At 52.4% G+C, this 18,770-nt stretch overlaps 6 protein-coding genes and 1 non-coding gene across 7 annotated transcripts; 3 read left to right on the top strand and 4 right to left on the bottom strand.

Annotated features, from left to right (window-relative positions):
• Window positions 1–271: 271 nt before the first annotated feature.
• On the bottom strand, window positions 272–1,501 carry PHACADRAFT_123163 (uncharacterized protein). The gene is made up of 5 exons (XM_007396895.1): window positions 1,307–1,501; window positions 1,150–1,239; window positions 985–1,089; window positions 749–928; window positions 272–690 (listed from the first exon to the last, which is right to left on the bottom strand). Exons 1-5 carry the CDS (start codon window positions 1,404–1,406, stop codon window positions 353–355), a joined length of 813 nt encoding a protein of 270 aa, XP_007396957.1. The 5' UTR covers window positions 1,407–1,501; the 3' UTR covers window positions 272–352.
• A 1,800-nt stretch (window positions 1,502–3,301) lies between these two features.
• On the bottom strand, window positions 3,302–3,401 carry PHACADRAFT_t89. The gene has a single exon. It is a non-coding gene; the product is annotated as a tRNA-His (tRNA).
• A 69-nt stretch (window positions 3,402–3,470) lies between these two features.
• On the bottom strand, window positions 3,471–6,784 carry PHACADRAFT_146040 (uncharacterized protein). Its single transcript, XM_007396894.1, has 10 exons — window positions 6,671–6,784; window positions 6,518–6,604; window positions 6,423–6,464; window positions 6,339–6,366; window positions 6,125–6,286; window positions 5,992–6,076; window positions 5,851–5,938; window positions 5,728–5,794; window positions 5,365–5,680; window positions 3,471–5,309 (listed from the first exon to the last, which is right to left on the bottom strand). The coding sequence occupies exons 1-10, from the start codon at window positions 6,715–6,717 to the stop codon at window positions 4,585–4,587; spliced, it is 1,647 nt and encodes a 548-aa protein (XP_007396956.1). The 5' UTR covers window positions 6,718–6,784; the 3' UTR covers window positions 3,471–4,584.
• A 349-nt stretch (window positions 6,785–7,133) lies between these two features.
• Window positions 7,134–11,162, top strand: PHACADRAFT_257981 (uncharacterized protein). Its single transcript, XM_007396893.1, has 7 exons — window positions 7,134–7,658; window positions 7,712–8,689; window positions 8,740–9,069; window positions 9,122–9,815; window positions 9,866–10,447; window positions 10,500–10,840; window positions 10,900–11,162. Exons 1-7 carry the CDS (start codon window positions 7,482–7,484, stop codon window positions 11,014–11,016), a joined length of 3,219 nt encoding a protein of 1,072 aa, XP_007396955.1. The 5' UTR covers window positions 7,134–7,481; the 3' UTR covers window positions 11,017–11,162.
• A 372-nt stretch (window positions 11,163–11,534) lies between these two features.
• On the top strand, window positions 11,535–13,284 carry PHACADRAFT_146035 (uncharacterized protein). The gene is made up of 8 exons (XM_007396892.1): window positions 11,535–11,759; window positions 11,818–11,887; window positions 11,937–12,301; window positions 12,357–12,374; window positions 12,428–12,601; window positions 12,656–12,745; window positions 12,801–12,851; window positions 12,903–13,284. Exons 1-8 carry the CDS (start codon window positions 11,664–11,666, stop codon window positions 13,209–13,211), a joined length of 1,173 nt encoding a protein of 390 aa, XP_007396954.1. The 5' UTR covers window positions 11,535–11,663; the 3' UTR covers window positions 13,212–13,284.
• Window positions 13,285–13,567: 283 nt separating this feature from the next.
• On the top strand, window positions 13,568–15,393 carry PHACADRAFT_257977 (uncharacterized protein; the record flags this gene model as incomplete). Its single annotated transcript, XM_007396891.1, has 9 exons — window positions 13,568–13,590; window positions 13,651–13,856; window positions 13,909–13,989; window positions 14,040–14,413; window positions 14,479–14,496; window positions 14,558–14,731; window positions 14,785–14,874; window positions 14,927–14,977; window positions 15,034–15,393. Coding segments are annotated over exons 2-9 (1,278 nt in total), but the record flags the coding sequence as incomplete, so codon positions are not given.
• A 1,725-nt stretch (window positions 15,394–17,118) lies between these two features.
• PHACADRAFT_123148 (uncharacterized protein) lies at window positions 17,119–18,750 on the bottom strand. Its single transcript, XM_007396890.1, has 3 exons — window positions 18,496–18,750; window positions 17,718–18,441; window positions 17,119–17,663 (listed from the first exon to the last, which is right to left on the bottom strand). The coding sequence occupies exons 1-3, from the start codon at window positions 18,717–18,719 to the stop codon at window positions 17,562–17,564; spliced, it is 1,050 nt and encodes a 349-aa protein (XP_007396952.1). The 5' UTR covers window positions 18,720–18,750; the 3' UTR covers window positions 17,119–17,561.
• Between the last annotated feature and the right edge of the window lie 20 nt (window positions 18,751–18,770).

The raw sequence follows: 18,770 nt of genomic DNA, 5'->3' as shown, positions 1-18,770 counted from the left end.
TCGCGCGCAGCACGCGTCCACCACGCGCAGGCAAAAGCGCAGCTGCAGGCCTTCCGTTTGCTCAGCTATTAGGACATTGATATCATGCGAAGTTGTTCCTTCACCCACTCGACTCGACTACTCGCCAAGACTGCGTTCGAGCACCCCGTTGTCAGACGCAGATCCACCATCATGATGGTCTTCAACTCACTTCGCGGCATTTACACGATATCTGAAAGGACATCATTCTTCTAAGAGAGTTCTGTAAACGGTAAGAACAGACTGATAAGAACCGTAGCTGGGAGAAAAAGCCACAGGAAAGAATACATTTTGCGTAGCAGAACGAAGTCGCATTTTATGTACACGTTAATAACTATAGGTGTAAAAGCTCCTTTGTAACTGGTGTAATCGCCGTAGTCAACACGATGCCAAGTCCGACACCAACAGAGAGAGCGAGCCACCAATCCGACATCCTCTGACGTGTGACATGGGCTGTGTCGTAGTTCAATCCTACGTCGGACATCGCTTTGCGTACGAAGCTCTCGTCCGCTTTGTGAGATACCGGCCTGTACCCAGGTAGGCCGTCCATTGACCAGGAATTGTTGTGCAGCCAGAAGCTCTTGAGACCCCTCAACGGCGGGAGGGTGAATGGGTCTTCATGCTCGCTATCGGTCTTCTCCGCTTTTTCAGACCAGTTCTTCAGCACATCACCTAGGATAGAACATGCATGACTACAAATGACCAACAGAACGTGACACTGGAGACTTACGGTGTCCCTCGAATTTGTAGATAGGGACGGCGGACCCGCGGGAGATCCCGACCTTGTCGATTTCGAGCCAGATGATAGCGCGTGCGCCAGGCTGGACCTCGGGTGTAGGCCAGTCGTACGCGCCCAGCTTGCTCTGCAGAAGCTGGTCGAATTCAGGAGTGCCGCGCTCAATAACCTTGCCTGAAGGAATACAGTGAGATCGACCTTGCATAGACAAATACTGCGTGGAATTGCACCATGACCAAACAGCCGCAAGATTCGTGGCGGGCCTTCGAAGGCCTCAAAAATCATCGTCATTCTCCCGTTTCCTGGTTCATAGAGATGGGATATAGTCTCATTGCCTACGAGATATGCGGTGAGAATTAGCCGAAGTCAGACCTGCAAGAGTGTAGTGTCCCAACCAGAGCCTGTGAGGTCAAGGTACCAAACCGCCTTCCTACTGACTAGCTTGAAGGTAGGCTGTCCTTTCGGCGAGACATTGACGTGTCCACCTTACATACCGAAACAATTCCGGAATCGTTAGTTCCAGCAAAGCATAGCATATATGAATAGACATACCGTGCAAGGGAGCAGTAGCGACATGGAAAAGTTGCTGGGCCCTTATCCACTCAATGAGCTGTTCATCGTCCGGGATATCGTCGTAGAACTGGGAGGACATGATGGGTATTGTGGATTCTGCATACAGGTGTGCAGCCAATATAAGAAGGTAAAGCGGCCCAACTCACGTCACTGGTCTGGGCACATGAGCATCCCCATCTGTCACTTTAATAGCACATCTAGCTCGTAAAACTCCACGTTCTGAACCTTACTGCCGTTCGGAGCTTATACTGAGGGCCAGATACCATGAACTTACTTCCTCCGCGACACACAGCAAGCTCTACTTCAGGCCTGGCCTGACCATCCGGAGCAGTTCAAAGACCCTCCCAGGGAGGTGAGAACAACTACCTAGCGGCTGCGGCTCGCGTTTCCGCATGCTGCTTCCTCGTCCAGTGGACAGCTATCAAGGTTCGGCTACCCCAATCGCGCCATATCAAACGTGAAGATGGCTCACAATACAATGCAGATTTCGAGAAGAGGCCAAGAACCCTCAAGCGATATCTGGCTGTCAACGGACTGCCCTCGTGCCGTACATTCCAATGGCTGCGTGGTGGTGTTCCTGGTAGAGCTCATATACCACAGAAGCGCCAAAGTCAGATTCTTCCGCGTAAGAGGATAGTACGGATAATTTGTGGATTACCGGTACCACGTCGTGCTGGACTTGCCTGCCTTCCATACCGGATGCCATACAAGAACGACAACTGTCTACCCATTGAAGGTAGGCCTTCGACTTACAACGGCTGTTCCCTCGTTCGTGCACACGCGAGATCAGGGAATAACGCGTGTAGTGATGTCGTAAGACCCTTTCTGATTCCGAAAGACTCCGGAATCAGCTTATTTTCCCGCTGATCAGTGTACTTCCCGCGAACGAAAGATATCTTTCCGTCCAACGGGGTAGGAGACACATGGACTACTTTCTGGTCCATGAATCTTATTCAGTTAGAGAAATAATCGCTTATCCAGCCCGTCGTATATGGTCAATGGATGGACTCAGGCTCAGCAAGGTGGAAAAGGACTGGACATATGCTCACGTCATTGGTTCATTTGAGGCCACCCTGCTCACTCCAGATTCACGACGTCGACGGGCGGTTGCTAACGTGGTACGTTATATGCATCATGCCCGAGAGGCGGGAAAACTCGGCTTCCTTCAAGTGTGAGAGCTCGGTATGTACCTGCCTGAAATCGGGCGCATATAAATCAACATACTTTTGCTTAGTATTGATTGACAAACAGATACAAGGAAAGAGTTAGTGTAGAGATGTATCGACCGATCAGACTTCGTCGCCATGTAGAAGCAAACTGGCGTCAAAGTATAGTGCGGAAGACAAGAATGCTGTCTTTATCTTGCACCCTAACTTCAGAGGCTACGGTAGGAAACACGCCGCAGCGCCTGTATATGAAGGTGCGAATATAAAGCCATGGCTGGCCTGCGCTTGAAGCTTAAGGGCTCGCGAATGTCAAGCACCACGTCGTAGACAGCGTTCACTCCTGTAGCCTCAAGAACACAAATGATTACAATGAAGGCAACAGACAGAAGAGACGTACATATGCATCATACGTAGGACCGACAACACGGCGGGCCAGGAGCATTCGTCGCATGCAGCGCGTCGCGCCGCTCCGAGCCAACCCATGCATATAGTATCTGCGATGTCGGTTATCCACCAGGTCATAGAGACGTGCCTTTGGTCGAGGCATGGACTTGCTCTGTAGCCTTAGCTGCTGAAACGAGAGCAAGGAATGACATAGCAAACGAAAGTGCACGTAAAACTTTTTGCGCGCCCATGCGCGGAAGTATTGAACGTTTATTTAGGGCAGGTCATACGCGCATCAGCGCGCTCTGGCCCGTGTCATGCGCCATGAATACTCTCCTCGATGCAAACTCAAAATTTGTTTGAAGCAGTATGATGCCAGGATTCCCAGCACTGTAGTGTACACAAAATTGCACGAAAAAAAGCATGTCCCATGCAGGAGTCGAGCCTGCGTCTTCACGGAGAAGGATTTTCCCACGGTCAGGTGATTCCACAACGTGATGATCTAACCACTAATCGAAAGGGACCGGCAGTAGAACCTCGTTTTAAATATATAGACCTTTTATCTTGCGTAGCAAAGGCAACCGAACCTCGCCCTCAAGGCCTCAACTCTCACCTTACCATCGACGTCCATACCGCTGGTTAGCTCCGGGCAAAGATGAGAAAAACATCCTATGTGATCGCTTTTTTTGCCGTCGTGGTAACGCTTACGCTGGTGCGTATTGCGATGACGAGATTCTAATGAAACCGTAACGTCGTGAAGAATGCTGAGCTCGTCCGCAGAATGTGATATCTGTTCGTCGCCCTGACTGGTAAGCACACAACAGCAGAGTTGTGTCGCAGTCTGGTTTAAGCATATGTACGCAGGCTGGTCGTGCACACCGACTTCCTCGGTGCCAAGTCCACTGTCCAGTATGGTCTCACACGGCTCTGTGAGCGGGACATCATCAGGATTCCCGGCGGGTCCAACGGGGGCAAATTTGAGTACTCAGACTACAAGTGTCGCCCTTTCCCGGCACGCGTCCAGGACAAGTGTGAGGACGAGAATAGAGACTTTTGCATCCTGTGGACCACAGCAGGGTACTTTGCGGAGCTCGCAGCAGGTTTTGCTGCGGTCTCGTGTCTCGCGCTCGTGTTCGGCGTGACGACGCATTCAAGGAGGCGAAGGATCTGGAGGGCAGTCGCAGTACTTGTCGGTCTGCATGGTACGTGCAATCTGTGAAAGCTGGTATAGGGCCTGATGTTCTCTGGATAGCTACCGCCTTGATCGTCACCTTTGCCCTTGTTACAGATGCTTATAGCAACGCTACGCTCCCCATTTTTGACAGTGCCAAGCCAAGTTTGTGTCCAGAGTGTTTGTACATTGAACCCTTCTGACGGCTCTTGCTACAGGTGTCGCATATATCCTTGGCACTCTCGCCTGGGTGTTTGCTGCTCTCTCCACCTTCGGTATCCTGATCACTGGCACAGCTGCCTCTCGTGGTCACAGGTGGGCTGCGGGCAACAGAGCTTACGAGCCCATCGCAGGCTAGACTCGAAAAAGGTTCCCATCCAGACTCTGTTCTTCTCTTGACTCCTTTGCGTGGATAATGACACCGCTAGTTTCATGAACACTAGTTACCCTTTTCTTTCGGATGATGTTCCGTGTATCATGTACTATAATATATGTGCAACGCATGAAATATATCCAACACCGCTAGATCATAACCCCTAGTATGCATCCTCTGGCCCATAGTCCACCTTGTCATACAACCTCAGTGTTTCATTCCAATCCCTCTTACGCCTCCGCCTGATAGAAAAGTACTTCGTCTTGCTTTCCCACCGCCCTTTGACTCGTCCTTTGTCGTTCCTCCCCTTCTCGGTGGCACCGCCCGCCTCGGAGTCCTTCGCAAAGTACGTTTCAGGCTGGTCCGGGAGCCCAAGAGTGTTCACTGCCAAGTCCGCAATGCGTTTGCGCAAATCAAGGCGCGTCGCTTGCAGTAGCACCATCTTGCCTCGTGGCATCAAGAGCAATCTGGTGAGAGCGGCAAACGCACGGAAGGATGATACCGCGTCCTCGAACCAGCGTAGAGACATCCACATCATGAGCGGAACAACGACGGCTGTTATAGCGGCCACAGGCAGCGTAACAAGCATCGCGCCCGCCCAGACACAGAGTCCCGAAATGAGCCCGTACACGAGCTTGTACTGCGCGATCTCGTCCCAGGTGTCCCATACTGGCCCTGTACGCTTGAATTCGCGCACTGCGATGAAGGTGGTGATGAAGATCGGCAGCCAGAGAATGAGGCCGGGAAGAGAAAGGGAAAAAAGAAAGAAGGACCAGGCAAGCCGGACGGCCAGACGGTAGAGGATTGTGCGGCGTGAGAGCGGACAGCGGACTCGATCGTCTTTGATCCCATAGTGTGATAGCTCACTTTGGTATGCCTGCGATGCGCCTTTAGATCTAGGTCCATGGTGAGGAGTATTGCGGACATACCGTCAGATCAGCACCTAGACAGAGTATTCTCTCTTCCAGCTCATTCGTTGCACCCTCCATCTCGCCTTCACTGGCACTCCCCCGCTCCGTCCAAGCGTCCTTCGCCTCGCCCATCTTGAGTGCCTCAAGGAACATCCGGACGACCCTCACGTAGTCTCCGAGACTCATGTGGGTGCCAAGTGGAGCGTATATGTGAGCTGCGAGCTTGGCGTTTCGAACGAGTCGCCATGAAGGAGCAGACAGCGTGCCCATGGATATCTGGTGATGCATTCTCGCGGTAAGTTTGCGGATGTCAGTAAAATCGACAGGAGCGAGGAGCTCCGGATTGCTCTGCGATACGTGAGTGCGATATCTACCGGTATGGAGTAGAGACGCACAGCAGGGCTGAAAGTCATCGGTGGATGGAATGTTACCAGCACGTCTGAGCGAAAGTGCTGGCGATGCCTAGGCACATGTATGAAGTCAGTCGCTTTCGCGTTTCCGGGGCGCGTAAAACGTACATGTATGTGATAGAACAAGGAAGTACGGATACCTCAAAATCGGAATTATCTCGCTGCCGCGATAGCACATCCGACACAATGCGAGCAACTGGCGACGACGTATATTAGCCTACGCTGATGAGGAGACGATGAAGTACTCACCGCCAGTCTTTAAAGGTGCGATAGTGGGGTGGTATCGGCTCATACCTTCCGGGAAGAGGCACACAGCGTCCCCACATTCCAAAGCCTGCGAGTAGACTGAGTCACGCAGCTTGGAGTTATCCTAGCGACGCACTTCTAACAGTTCGCGCATCACTTCTGTGTTGTCTATCCTGCCATCCGGAAAGTCCTTCCGACGCTGGAGAGGCACAGTTCCCGCAGACTCAATAAGCCAGCTTGTGAACGTGCGTTTGCCAAATTGCGTTGATTTAGCTGTAAGGCGTAGAAGATTCCGTCTCTGTAGAAGATATGACGTGAGATATGCAGGACGGTGGGGTTTGAATACCCACTTTGGAGGGAATGGATGCGACCAGGACTCTAAGACAGCGTACTTAGTGATGAGAATCAAAGCGGCTGGGTGTGCTTTGGCGTACAATGCATCTGTTAGCGAATTGCTGTGGTTGGCACAGACAATACTAACGTGCACAGTGAGACAGATATACAGTATAAGCTAGCCGGGCAAACGCACCAGGGCTTTCCTTTTAGGGGGATGTTCTCCGTGCCCTCAACCACTATGGTTCCGTAGAATATCTTCAACACAAATTTGAAGAGCAGACTGTGCGAGAGCGGAGTTCAAGTTCAACACCATCCTACTCAAGTCTCTGAAGCGTCGCGAGCGCACCGTATTAGAAAATAGGACCATGGCGTTGGCGACCCTTTTTCAGCCATGCAAATGTGCTGAACGTGAGGCGACGAAGCCAAGCAGGTTTCTTTGGGGAGCCAGCTCGTAACCGTGGTGTAAAGGCCCGAGTAAGTATGTGGCGTGCCGCCCCTACCCAAAGCGGCGTTGGCGTCTATTGGCCCCGACGCAGCACGTGAGAGGACAGACAGAAAATATTGCTGCTGATTGCAATTACCGACTTCCACTGTCTTTGCCCAAAGTCGGCGCCATGGCTGACAGCCTTGAACAGGCTCTCTTCAAAATCCGACCACACACATCGTCGTCACTTCCACACCAGAAGGCTCCGGCGGCTCTCTTAAAGGCTTTGGAGTTAACCTTCAGTGAGCAAAACGCAGACAAAACGCCGACAGCATACTTTGCTTTGCTCCTGACGACTCTCGATGGCACGCTGCAAACCTCGAGGACGTCTGGACCTGCATTGGGTGAAGGTGACGTCCTTCCAGCTGAGCTCTACCTGCTTGCCCTAGTCACGCCTTTCGTCCCCCACCCCGTTATCCGCTCGAACCTGAATACTATCATTAACCTATCCGCGCCGCTTTTCCCTACTCTTGTTCCACATGCTCCTCCGCTCCGATCCCAGCTTACCTTCTATGCTGCTATATTCGCCGCATTGGAACGTCCTCAGCTGGAAACGCCAGGTCTTGGGAATGCTTTCGGTTCCATTCTACATCTATGCCTCGACCCTCGACCAAAGGTGCGCAAGAAGGCTGCAGAGCTGGTCAAGGATGTCCTCGCGAACGCTCCCCCGCCCATGCTTCGCCATCCCTATGCGGACAGGACGGCCGAGTGGGTCAACGTGTCCCTTTTGGAGCTTACGACCGGAGGTTTACCGAAATTCAAGGGCAAGAAGGCAGATACAGAAGACTCAGATACTGCTATCCACCTGCTAGCCTTCTTGCGTCCTGTCCTTGCCTCCCTACCTTCCTCAGTGAGCGCCATCCCTCTGCAGCTCATAGCATCGTACGGGCTGACCCTACCCAGTCCCTTCCAGCCATTTCCGCCTCCCTGCTTACACTTCCACGATTTAGCAATTCCTACCTTTCTCAAGCCTCGTTTTCTATTCTAGCAGACCTTCTCTCTATCCCAGTAGACGATCCCACGAACAATGTCTATTCGCAATTGCAGGATATCCTCCAGGTCGTGCTCTCTTCATCTCCTCCCAAGACGGATTCTACGCTCGTTCCGTCATGGACCAATCTGCTCGGTACAGCGATACATACGTACCACGCGGCTGACCCCGACGCTTGCGCTTCGAGAATATGGGAGGCATGGAAGGCACTTTGGTCATTTATGGATGCTGCCGACTCGAATATCCGTAAACCTGCTACCCAGGCTCTTGATCTACTCATCAAGTGCTTCACCCCAACCTTCACTGAGGCTGCTGTCAAGGAACGGAGCGACGACGAAGCCAACTCACCTTTAGGCAGGATCGTCTCGCAAATCGGCAAGGCACTTTGTGCTTTAACCTACGCTCGCGCCATGCCTGAGGTGATGGCCGTAATTTCCTCTCTACTATCTGGCTTGCGGTATCGGACAAGTGGCAACGGACCTACGACAGCCGAGCTTCTCCTGATGCCCATTGTAGTGCAAGTCGCGGAGCTCAGGGTTCAGAAGAGCTTCGAATTCAAGGAGGCTGCAGATAACACCTTGAGAACAGCCATGCGGGTCCTGGGTCCTGAAGTTCTCCTCCGCAGGTTACCTCTAAACCTGGAGCCGGACGATCGAAAAGCAGGCAGAGGGCCTCGTGCTTTCCTTCTGCCAATGCTCTCTCAACCTCATCCTTCGCCACTATCCCACTTCGTGTTGTACTTTGTTCCCCTGACGGAGAGAATGTTCGACTTCCAGCAGACGGCAGAGAGCGAGGGACGTCAGTCCGAGGCCAAGGTTTGGGACGTATTGGTCGATCAGATTTGGTCCGGTCTTCACGGGTATTGCCATGGGACCGCCGACCTGAAGACAGTGTGTTTTGCCACATTCTCTGAAAGGGCATATGCTAACCTATTTCGTAGTCGTTAACACCTCAATTCTCACAACTCCTCTCGCAATTACTGTATACTCAGCCTAAGCTCAGACCCACCGTTCTCAAAGCCCTGAAGGTCATGGTCGACTCTAATGTTGCTCTCGCAAGTGGCGATGAGCTCCTGCTTGTCAAGCTTCCGGAGGCTGCACGTGCCTCGCCCATCAGTCAGAGCGTCGCAATGAAGAACGTTGCATTTTTGCGCACGCAGGTAGAGAGCTGGCTTGCCGTGTTTTTCAACGTTTTCAGCAGCGTCGGACGCGACAGCCAAGGCCCTGTCGGTGATGTAATTAGTGCTTGGCTGGCTATTGCCGAGGGCAAGGTATGCCATTATTTTTCGTGTGCGACAAAATGCTCACAGCAAGTTTCGACAGGATGTCGCAAAGGCGTATTATAAGCTTGTTGCACTCCTCAAACAAAACCTCGGCTCTAAGTCTTCTGCGTCACAGGTTGTTGGTAGTCACAAGGACCCAGACAATGTCGTATCGATGACTCTTGATCTGCTTGTCCTCATGCTTCCCTACCTGCCCGCCAACGAAGCTCAAGCGCTCTTCGAGAATTGTCTGTCGAAAGCAATCCTGGAGAGCAACGATAACGCTGTCCAAAAGCGTGGCTACAAGATCCTTGCAAGACTCATGGAGGGCGGGAAGGTCTCCGTTGAGGCGCAGGCTACCCTCGAGAAGCTAGACAGTTTCCTGGACGGTCTCTCACCTGCTGCCAAGAAGGACCGTTTTACTCTCCTCGGCCAGCTTGTCGCACAGATTCCCTTGAACAGCTTGCATCTTATTCCTTCCATTATTCCCGAGGCTGTACTTGGCACCAAGGAGCCATCTGAGAAGGCGCGGTTGGCGGCTTTTGATCTTGTCGTGGAGATGGGCCGTAAAATGTCGGAGGGCGGTGTTGTACGGCGGGATCAGGTGGGCGGTATGGACGAAGGCGTCGCGCGCGAGGCTACCGCCAGCATTGAGGAGTACATAACCATGATCGCTGGTGGTTTGGCTGGTGCTACACCACACATGATCAGTGCGACTGTGACTGCCATCTCGAGGCTGGTGTTCGAGTTCAGAGGTTAGGATGATCTTTTCTTCATCGTTGATTTGTGCTGATGAGAAATGCAGACTCTATTTCGCCTCAGATGCATACTGAGATTTTCACGACCCTGCTCGTGTTCGTCACCTCGAATAACCGGGAGATCATCAAGTCCGCTCTCGGCTACATCAAGCTCGCAATCCATACTATGCCGGTTGATCTCCTTCGACCACATCTCAAGCAGCTGGTTCCAGCGCTGCTCAACTGGTCGCACGACCACAAAAATCATTTCAAAGCGAAAGCCCGTCATATTTTCGAGCGCATGATTCGCAGGTTTGGGTGGGAAGAGGTGTACTCTTGCGCTGGTGAAGAGGAGGCTCGGAAGGTCCTCGTGAACATCAAGAAGCGCAAGGATCGTGCGAAAAGGAAGAAGACCCAGAGCGCCGAGAATGAAGATAACGAAGAGGTTCCGTCGGCTAAGCCTGCTGTCGGAAACGCGTTCGAGGACGTCCTTTACGGCAGCGAGTCGGAGCTGGACGACAGCGATGATGAAGACGCCACTTCGCAGCCTGTCAAAGGCAGTCGCACGCATCAAGCGACGGGTGCTCGCATCCGTGCGGATGATAACTCGCCTATGGATCTTTTGTCTGGCGCCGCATCTGGTATCACCAGTACGTCCCTTTTGACAACCCTGAAACAGCCGTATTACTGACATGTTGTTAGATGCTATGACTAAGAAGCGTCGTAAGCCTGGTAAGGACGCTGCTCACTTCAAGACCGACGAGGAGACTGGCAAGATGGTCATCGACGAAGAGGAAGCCATTGAGCAGGATACGGAGATGGGCGAAGATGTTGCTGGTGCTGCGTATCGCGAGTCTCTCACGTCCGCGGACGGTCTCACACGTGGTCCGAATGGACGCGTTAAGTTCAACAAAGATACCAAGAAGCGGCATCGCGAGGAAAACGACATGGAGGACGTAGAAATGGCTGATGCTCAAACTGCGTCGGGCAAGAAAGAGAAAAAGAAGCACGAGCTCAGACTGGGCCAGGAGTTCAAAGCCAAGGTTTGGAAACTGTCCTTCTCATATTTTAGGCAATTGCTGATCAGATCCCACTTCGACAGAAAGCGGGAGGTGATGTTAAGAAGGGCGGTGTCGACCCTTACGCGTACATGCCTCTTGGACAAGCGGCTAAGAAGAAGGGCAGGCGCGAGCGTCTTGGTATTGCAGGGAAGAGATGAAGTACTGGTATCTCGCCTCATTCAAACAGCAGACGCTGTCATACAATTTGCGGTGGCTGGTTTCGATGCCTCCATCACTATTCATCTCTCTTCAATACTGCGTCTTATCCGTCGTCTTCATTGCTGCGAGCACGTATTTAGGGTCGAGCATGTAATGGAAATGCTGGAGTGCTGCCGGTTCATGTGAACGTTCATTCGTGGGAATAGGACTGACTTCGTTCACGGCCCGTGAATCTTGACTAACAGTGAGTGAGTAACTTCTTTCCGCATGGAGTCATGGGTCTCGCTTGCTAACAGTCACACGCAATATTCCCAGACAATGCACTGATACGCGTACTCAGGGCCCTTATAGACACGAATTGAACAAAGCGCGATTGCGCGACTTTCATCTTATTCCACTATGAACTTCAGTGATGACAATCCATCACAGACGACGGCACTCCACGTTTCAGAGCAGCATAAGTTCAGAGTGGCAATCTGGTGCGCTCAAATCCAAGTATGGGAGCGTGTTCTGACTGACGGGACGTTTTATCAGCGGAGGTGGTATAGGTGGACTATGCCTTGCTGTTTCCCTGTCAAGGTATCCGGACATCAAAGTTGATGTCTATGAAGCAGCCCGTAGTTTCAAGGAAGTAGGTGCCGGTATCATGGTATGGGGAAGGACGTGGCAAGTGATTAGCCTGCTTAACTTGGACCGTACCTTGCGTGAGGTTGCGGGGTTGGCTCTGGATGGCTCAGAAGGTGTGTGCTTACGACGATCCGGATGAGAGTAAGCGTAACGTGAAATCTACAGACCCTGAGTTTGGGTTCGATTTCCGCAGGTCTGACATGGAAGGCGAAGGCCATCGGATACATCTTCTCAGGCTTCCTTGTAGGTAATAACTTATACGCGTCTTTGAGGTCTTAACGCTAGCGCGCAGGTCCTGGACATCTCTTTCACCGCGCACACTTTCTCCAAGCGTTCGTGGATCAGCTGCCCGAAGGGTCAGCTCATCTCAACAAACGCCTTGAATCCTATAGCCAGTCCAATGCCCTGAGTCCCATTGAGCTCAACTTTGCCGATGGTTCCATCGCATCCTGCGATATCCTGGTCGGAGCTGACGGCGTCAAGTCTGTAGTTCGTCGGTGCATGTTCCGAGACCTGACGAAGAATGGCGATTCAGAAGTTGCCAAATATATACAGCCCTTCTACAGCGGCACTATCAATTATAGATGCCTGGTACCCGCAGAACTGTTGCCAGATAGGGACGGCGAGATGCATCGTGCGCGGAGGGAAGCAACCATGGTAATTTGTTTCACTAATATGAGAATACGTTACTCAGACGCTTTCATTCGCCCAGTACTGCGGACTTAACAAGGTATGTATATGTATATATAGCTTTTCTGCCTGCCCTTTATTGACTGACTGCAGCATATCGTGTGCTATCCTATAGCACGCGGTAAACTAGTAAACTTCGTAGGCATGGTGACCCTGCCGGAAGCCGAGGGGTGCATGTATACCAAGCCATGGGTCTCCGAATGCTCTTCCGAAGAAGTCTTCGACTGCTTTGAGGGCTGGGAGCCTGAAGCTCAAGATCTGGTCAAGGTACGAGCGAGTCCACCTGAGCTGTGCAGAAAGGATGTTGAAGCTGTCCCGTAGCTGGTACAGAAGCCAGTGAAATGGGCTGTGCATCAGCTGCATCCTTTACCGACATACATCGATAGACGAGTTGCCCTCCTCGGAGATGCCGTACGTATCCGCGTCCACATTCCGGCATCTGAATGTAATTAAGGAAATGAAATAGGCTCATGCCATGACCCCGCACCAGGGCGCGGGAGCTGGACAGTCTGTGGAGGTACGTTAGCTTTTCTTGCACATTGGAAGTTATGGTGATATGTGCCGTTAGGATGCCTTTATTCTCGCAGGTCTGCTCGGTCACCTCTCGGTAACCAAGAACAATCTTGAAGAAGCACTTCGGGCCTACGATCACGTCCGTGTACCCTTCGCCAACAGAGTCATCGAGGGTTCCAGGAACGCAGGCGCGATGTACGAGCTGAGAAGCTCTCATGGCAACGATTATTCAACGTTAGCGCCGGCTATCCAGAATCAGTGGGACTGGGTCGAGAGCGAAAGTCTCATTGCTCAGCTTGAGCGAGCTCTCAGATGGATGGCCATGGATGGCCAAGTAATAGCGACTGTGAAAGCTTCTTTGTGACAGTTCTTAGACTGTGTATCGCCAGACTAAATGTTTTCTCGGCTAAATTCACAACTTCTTTTCATGAATCGACTGAACCGCGATGTAGCAGTCCTAAACGCTAGGGCAGTTGTTTATACACTTTATGTGTGGATTCGCTGATTATGACTGCCTCTCCCGGCCCGATACTAATGAGTTGCTGTTCACAGGGTACCCATGGTGCGTGAACCATTTGCTATCTCCTACTATTACAAAATCACACCAAGGCTTCTTTCAGGTATGCTTCTGAGTTCGAGCAGTTCCTTTCGCACACTGGGGCCAAGCTTATAAAGGTCAGTTCCCGAACACTGTCTCTCAACAGACCTCACACCATGCAGCCAAGGTTCAGGGTAGCCATCTGGTACGTTCATCCGCATCAATGAGAGGTGTTAAATCCTTGGATATTGACGTCTTACTCTAGTGGGGGAGGCATAGGAGGCATGTGCCTTGCTGTCGCGCTCTCGAAGTACCCAGACATCGAGACAGTCGTCTATGAAGCAGCAGGTAACTTTCAGGAAGTCGGTGCTGGAGTTATGTTGTGGGGTAGAACATGGAGAATCCTCACGTTACTGGGCCTCGATAAGGCCTTCCGCGACCTGGCAGGTGTAGCAGTCGATGGATCGCAAGGTATGTCTCACCTGGTAAAGGTTGTGGGCTTGACTAATTGTGCACATCTCAGACCCTCCGTTCAACTGGACATACCGCAGGTCTGACATGGGAAGTGAAGGTTACAAGATTGACACAGTAACCTTGCCCTCGTGTAGCTTCCAGCATTTTGTTCCACAAACTCGAACTGATTCCTGTCTGCAGGCCCTATGCATAACTACCATCGAGCTCACGTTCTTGAACTGCTTGCCGGAATGCTGCCGGAGGACACGGTGAAGCTTGGCAAGCGCGTTGCCTCTTATCAGAGAGTCGCAGACTCCAGTCTAGTTGCCGTTACCTTCGCGGACGGGTCCGTGGTCACTTGCGATGTCCTCGTGGGGTGCGACGGTATCAGGTCTGTAGTGCGACGATACATGTTCGAAAGCTTGGCCGAGAAGGGACTTCCCGAGATGAAGAAATACATTGAGCCCGTCTGGACGGGCGAGACACTGTATCGAGCCCTTATTCCTTCGGAGCATGTGTCGAAGCTGGGACTCGGGGGCGGAAGGAAGTATTCAGTCCTCGGAGATCCTCTTATGGTGAGTTACGCCAGACACACTACCGTTGCACCGCTCAAGCCTCGCTGTACCCTCTTTCAACGTAGTATTGTGGAAAGAACAAGGTATATACCGCATGCTCTGACACAAAATCACAAACTTTGACACTGAAGATCTCGACTGCAGCATTTCATGGGCTATCCCATCGGAAGGGGGAAATGGGCGAATGTAGGGGGATTTGACACACACCCCGAGGCTGCGGGCACATTATACAGTGGGCCTTGGGTTCAGGAAAGTTCGTCAGAGGAACTTCGTGGTGTGTTTGCGGGATGGGAGTCCGAGCTTCAAGAGGTACTCAAGGTTTGTCTACTATACGATGATGTCCGATTCGCTGTCTGATACCCTAGATTCAGTCTATAGAAAAGCCCACCAAATGGGCTATACACCAGCTGCAGCCGCTTCCCACGTACACCTCTGGGCCGGTCGCGCTCCTGGGTGACGCGGTGGGTCTCATTTCAGAGATACCCTGCCCTTACCCTTATCACACGCAAACAGGCTCACGCCATGACGACACACCATGCATCCGGAGCGGGACAAGCGTTCGAAGTAGGCTCCTTCGCAGTCTCAGGCGCACCCAGCCACTTCATAATCTCTCTTCCCAGGATGCATATATTCTCGCTGGTGTTCTGGGGCATCCCTCAGTAACCAGAAGAAGTATTTCGCTTGCGCTCAAGGCCTACGAGCACATCCGACTACCGTCAGCGGCAGATGTCATGTCAAGGTCAGGCAAGACTGGCCCGATTTACGAGTTCAGAAGCCCTGATTCAGGTGATGATCATACGTCATGGATTTCGGCACTCCGTAAACAATTTGATTGGATTTACGGAGAAGATCCAGCGAAACAGCTAAAAAGCGCGACAGAGTGGATGGCGAAACAGCAATTAGCGTCCTCTGGCCGTTCCAAGCTTTGATATCACAGTCTACACATGTATACCGCAGTTCTAGTTCGTGTCATATGCGGCGATGCGCTGTATCATCTGGCGAGTTGAACGTACTGAGCGCTTGTAGTAATACCCGTTGTGGCGCCCCGCTCCCATGACTGCGTCAACATCCTCCCACCCACTGTTACTCGGTTCACTCACCGGGCACTAGTGGTTACTTACATGAGCTCGAATCAGCTTCTGCGGATTTACTATGTCAGTACGGTCCGGATAATGACGGCCCTATAAGTACAAAGCCTGAGGTCCCGGTGGACACGATTGTCGAGTCGGCTCTCGCACAATCAGCACCAGTCTGAATGATATCTTCTGCACCACAACCGGATCCTAAGTTCCGTGTGGCTATATGGTCAGCACATGATAGTCTGCTGCTCTAACGGTGCCTCGCGCTCACACTTCCCACAGTGGCGGAGGAATAGCCGGACTTTGTCTCGGCGTCGCGCTCGCCAGGTACCATGACATAGATGTTAACGTGTACGAAGCTGCAGCGACTTTCAAAGAGATTGGTGCTGGAGTTATGATGTGGGGAAGGACGTGGCGGGTGCTATCCCTGCTCGGCTTGGACGGTGCATTCCGAGCGCTGGCAGGCGACACTAAGGGTGGTTCCACAGGTATTGCTGCCAGTGTATATTGTGGGATAGGCACTGAGGATTTAATAGCACGATCGTTCTCATACGATTACCGTCGAGCAGATGAAGGGCCGGAAGGTCATCTCATACACCGCTTGGAGCTCCCCTGTTAGTCGCGTTCATCCTTCTCCGCCCCCGAGCCGTAGCTCATGCGGCTTGGACAGACGAATCGCATCTTTACCACAGAGCACACTTCCTGGATGTGCTTATTGACCGCCTACCTAAACGCATGGCTCATCTCGGCAAACGCCTTCAGTCCTACACGCAAGACGGTTTTAACGCTTCCCTACAATTGAAGTTCATGGATGGCACAAGCGCAGCCTGCGACGTGCTCATCGGTTGTGACGGTATCAAATCTGTGGTCCGTCGCCTCATGTTCGAGGCCATGGCTGCGGAGGGACGGCCAGAGATGCGCGACTACATCGAGCCCGTGTGGACTGGCGAGATCACGTACAGGGCTTTGATTCCTGCAGAACACCTGCCGCTCAGGGATGGAGAGAAGCATCCAGGATTGTCTAGAACGATGATAGTACGTCAACATGTACCTGGAAGCGTGAATTCTTATGGATTTTTCACCCTGCGTAACACAGTATTGTGGAAAGAATAAGGTGAGTTACATTTCGTGGTGGGCACTACTCACACTCTAAAACATTCATCCTACAGCACTGCATCGCTTATCCAATAGCCCTTGGACGGATTGCAAACTTTGGAGCTGTTGTCACCGTACCAGAGCTTGAGGGTACGTATTACACCAAGCCTTGGGTCGAAGAGTCGACAGCGGAAGAGCTCGCGGGTGATTTCGCGGGATGGGAAGGCCAAGTGCAGGATATTATCAGGGTGCGCTCTCGCCTGTACATCACCTCTAGATATGTTCACCTCGTCATGCTCAGTGTGTAGAGAAGCCCTCGAAGTGGGCACTGCACCGGCTACGGCCCCTTCCTGCGTACGTGCACAGCCCAGTAGCTCTTCTAGGCGATGCAGTACGTTCGGCCTTCGAACAAATCCATGTACGGACTCTTAAAAACATTTGCACAGGCTCATGCGATGCCGCCCCACCAAGGCTCAGGAGCAGGGCAGGCAATCGAGGTAGGTCTTCGTCAGTTCCTTCTGTTCCTCGAAGCTGAGATAAGATTTAAAGGATGCATATATACTGTCCAGCATTCTCGGCCACCCGTTAGTCACACTCGCAAATCTTTCACAAGCCCTGAAGGCATACGAGCACGTTCGGCTGCCATTCGCCAATCACATTCTAAACGCTTCCAACAACGCGGGCAAGCTCTGTCAACTCCGGAGCAACTACGGGGACAACGAAGAGATATTGGCTCTGGCGTTCCAAGGCCAGTGGGGATGGGTCGATAGCGAAGACCCAGGTGCTCAATATGAGAGAGCGTTAAGATGGATGGATATGCAGACAAGTCAGGAGGAAAATGGGGAGACGGCTGCGAAGCTATGACACGTTATCATGCAACCCGCTTGGGCGAACTTGCAGCGAACTCCGAATCTACCCCAACATCGAAGAAGTTTCCGAGCTGTATATTCTCGCTGCTGGATGACATAAAATCATTACTGCTGATCCTTAAGTTTCTTGACTAACTCTGGGACCGCTTCGAAGAGATCAGCGACAAGACCGGCGTCGGCGACCTGGAAGATGGGCGCATCTGGGTCCTGGAGGGTACGATGACATTAAAAAGAGGTTACATAGGTGAGAAAGCAGCTTACCTTGTTGATAGCGACAATAAGCTTGGAATCTTTCATACCGGCCAAATGCTGAATGGCGCCGGAGATACCGACGGCGATGTACAGTTCAGGAGCGACGACCTTTCCTGTCTGACCAACTTGCAGCGAGTTATCGGCATAGCCTGCGTCGACGGCAGCGCGAGAGGCTCCAATAGCGGCGCCTAGAACATCGGCTAGTGGCTCTAGGGTCTCGTTGAAGGTCTTCGCGTCTTTCAAAGCGCGTCCACCCGAAACAACACGGCTCGCTGCACCCAGCTCCGGACGGTCGGACTTTGTCAGCTCGGTCTTGATGTGTTCGGACCGTGCACCCGAAATCTCTACAGGATCGATAGACTTGGCCTCCACTTCGGCTCCGTCTGTTGGAGCAGCGCTGAACGCGGTCGAGCGCACGGTGAAGAACTTGGGCGCAATGTCTGAGGATGCGCGGACTGTCGCAATGGCATTACCAGCGTATATGGGGCGAGTGAAGGTCGTGCTGTCTGTTGAGCGGTCGTGTTCGACAGACGTGATGTCAGAAACAGCTGGAACGTCGAGCTTCGCGGCCACGCGAGGAAGTAGTGACTTTGCGGATGCGGAGTGCGCGGAGACAACATGCGTAAAGGATGATCCCTGTAAGACCTTCTCGAGTAAAGGAGAGACCGTCTCCGGTAATGGTGGTTCATAACTGGGCGAAGAGGCATGCAGCAGATTGGTCAAACCCTTCAACCTAGTATAGCCATCGTCAGACAGGCAACGGCCAACTGAAGACGTTCAAACGCACTTCTGCGCCTTAGGCAACACCTGCTGCACCTCTTCCGGGGAACCTACGACGAGACCGGTGACCTGGCCTCCAAGCTTCTCCGCTGCGGTCAAAGCGGACAGCGAACCTGGTTCGATTACACCTCCCCGATGTTCGAGATAAACGAGAGCATGCGGACTCGCAGCGGTGGCATACGTCCTTGACACAAGAGGCTTGAAGGTTGCAAGGGGGCGAGCACGTAACATGGTGGGCGCGCGACGTAGGTTATAGAATTACACCCCCGCATGCACGGCTCG

This window comes from Phanerochaete carnosa (assembly GCF_000300595.1).
Source record: "Phanerochaete carnosa HHB-10118-sp unplaced genomic scaffold PHACAscaffold_6, whole genome shotgun sequence".
Taxonomy (NCBI): domain Eukaryota; kingdom Fungi; phylum Basidiomycota; class Agaricomycetes; order Polyporales; family Phanerochaetaceae; genus Phanerochaete; species Phanerochaete carnosa.
Note: the sequence above shows the minus strand (reverse complement) of the source record. Positions and strands in the feature narration are given on the sequence as shown.

Excerpts from the sequence above, each read along its gene's own strand:
- PHACADRAFT_146040 (XM_007396894.1), bottom strand. The coding sequence starts at position 6,717 with ATGGCTGAAAAAGGGTCGCCAACGCCATGGTCCTATTTTCTAATACG. Across the intron at positions 6,367-6,422 it reads AATTCGCTAACAGATGCATT|AGTCCTGGTCGCATCCATTC; the intron begins GTACGCCAAAGC and ends ACGCTGTCTTAG. Across the intron at positions 6,287-6,338 it reads TCGCATCCATTCCCTCCAAA|AGACGGAATCTTCTACGCCT; the intron begins GTGGGTATTCAA and ends TATCTTCTACAG.
- PHACADRAFT_257981 (XM_007396893.1), top strand. The coding sequence starts at position 7,482 with ATGCTTCGCCATCCCTATGCGGACAGGACGGCCGAGTGGGTCAACGTG. Across the intron at positions 9,816-9,865 it reads GCTGGTGTTCGAGTTCAGAG|ACTCTATTTCGCCTCAGATG; the intron begins GTTAGGATGATC and ends TGAGAAATGCAG. Across the intron at positions 10,448-10,499 it reads CGCCGCATCTGGTATCACCA|ATGCTATGACTAAGAAGCGT; the intron begins GTACGTCCCTTT and ends ACATGTTGTTAG.
- PHACADRAFT_123148 (XM_007396890.1), bottom strand. The coding sequence starts at position 18,719 with ATGTTACGTGCTCGCCCCCTTGCAACCTTCAAGCCTCTTGTGTCAAGG. Across the intron at positions 18,442-18,495 it reads GTGTTGCCTAAGGCGCAGAA|GTTGAAGGGTTTGACCAATC; the intron begins GTGCGTTTGAAC and ends TGGCTATACTAG. Across the intron at positions 17,664-17,717 it reads TTATTGTCGCTATCAACAAG|GACCCAGATGCGCCCATCTT; the intron begins GTAAGCTGCTTT and ends CGTACCCTCCAG.
- PHACADRAFT_146035 (XM_007396892.1), top strand. The coding sequence starts at position 11,664 with ATGGTATGGGGAAGGACGTGGCAAGTGATTAGCCTGCTTAACTTGGAC. Across the intron at positions 12,602-12,655 it reads AAGCTCAAGATCTGGTCAAG|CTGGTACAGAAGCCAGTGAA; the intron begins GTACGAGCGAGT and ends GCTGTCCCGTAG. Across the intron at positions 12,746-12,800 it reads TTGCCCTCCTCGGAGATGCC|GCTCATGCCATGACCCCGCA; the intron begins GTACGTATCCGC and ends GAAATGAAATAG.
- PHACADRAFT_123163 (XM_007396895.1), bottom strand. The coding sequence starts at position 1,406 with ATGTCCTCCCAGTTCTACGACGATATCCCGGACGATGAACAGCTCATT. Across the intron at positions 1,240-1,306 it reads CGCTACTGCTCCCTTGCACG|GTGGACACGTCAATGTCTCG; the intron begins GTATGTCTATTC and ends TCGGTATGTAAG. Across the intron at positions 929-984 it reads CTTGCGGCTGTTTGGTCATG|GCAAGGTTATTGAGCGCGGC; the intron begins GTGCAATTCCAC and ends GTATTCCTTCAG.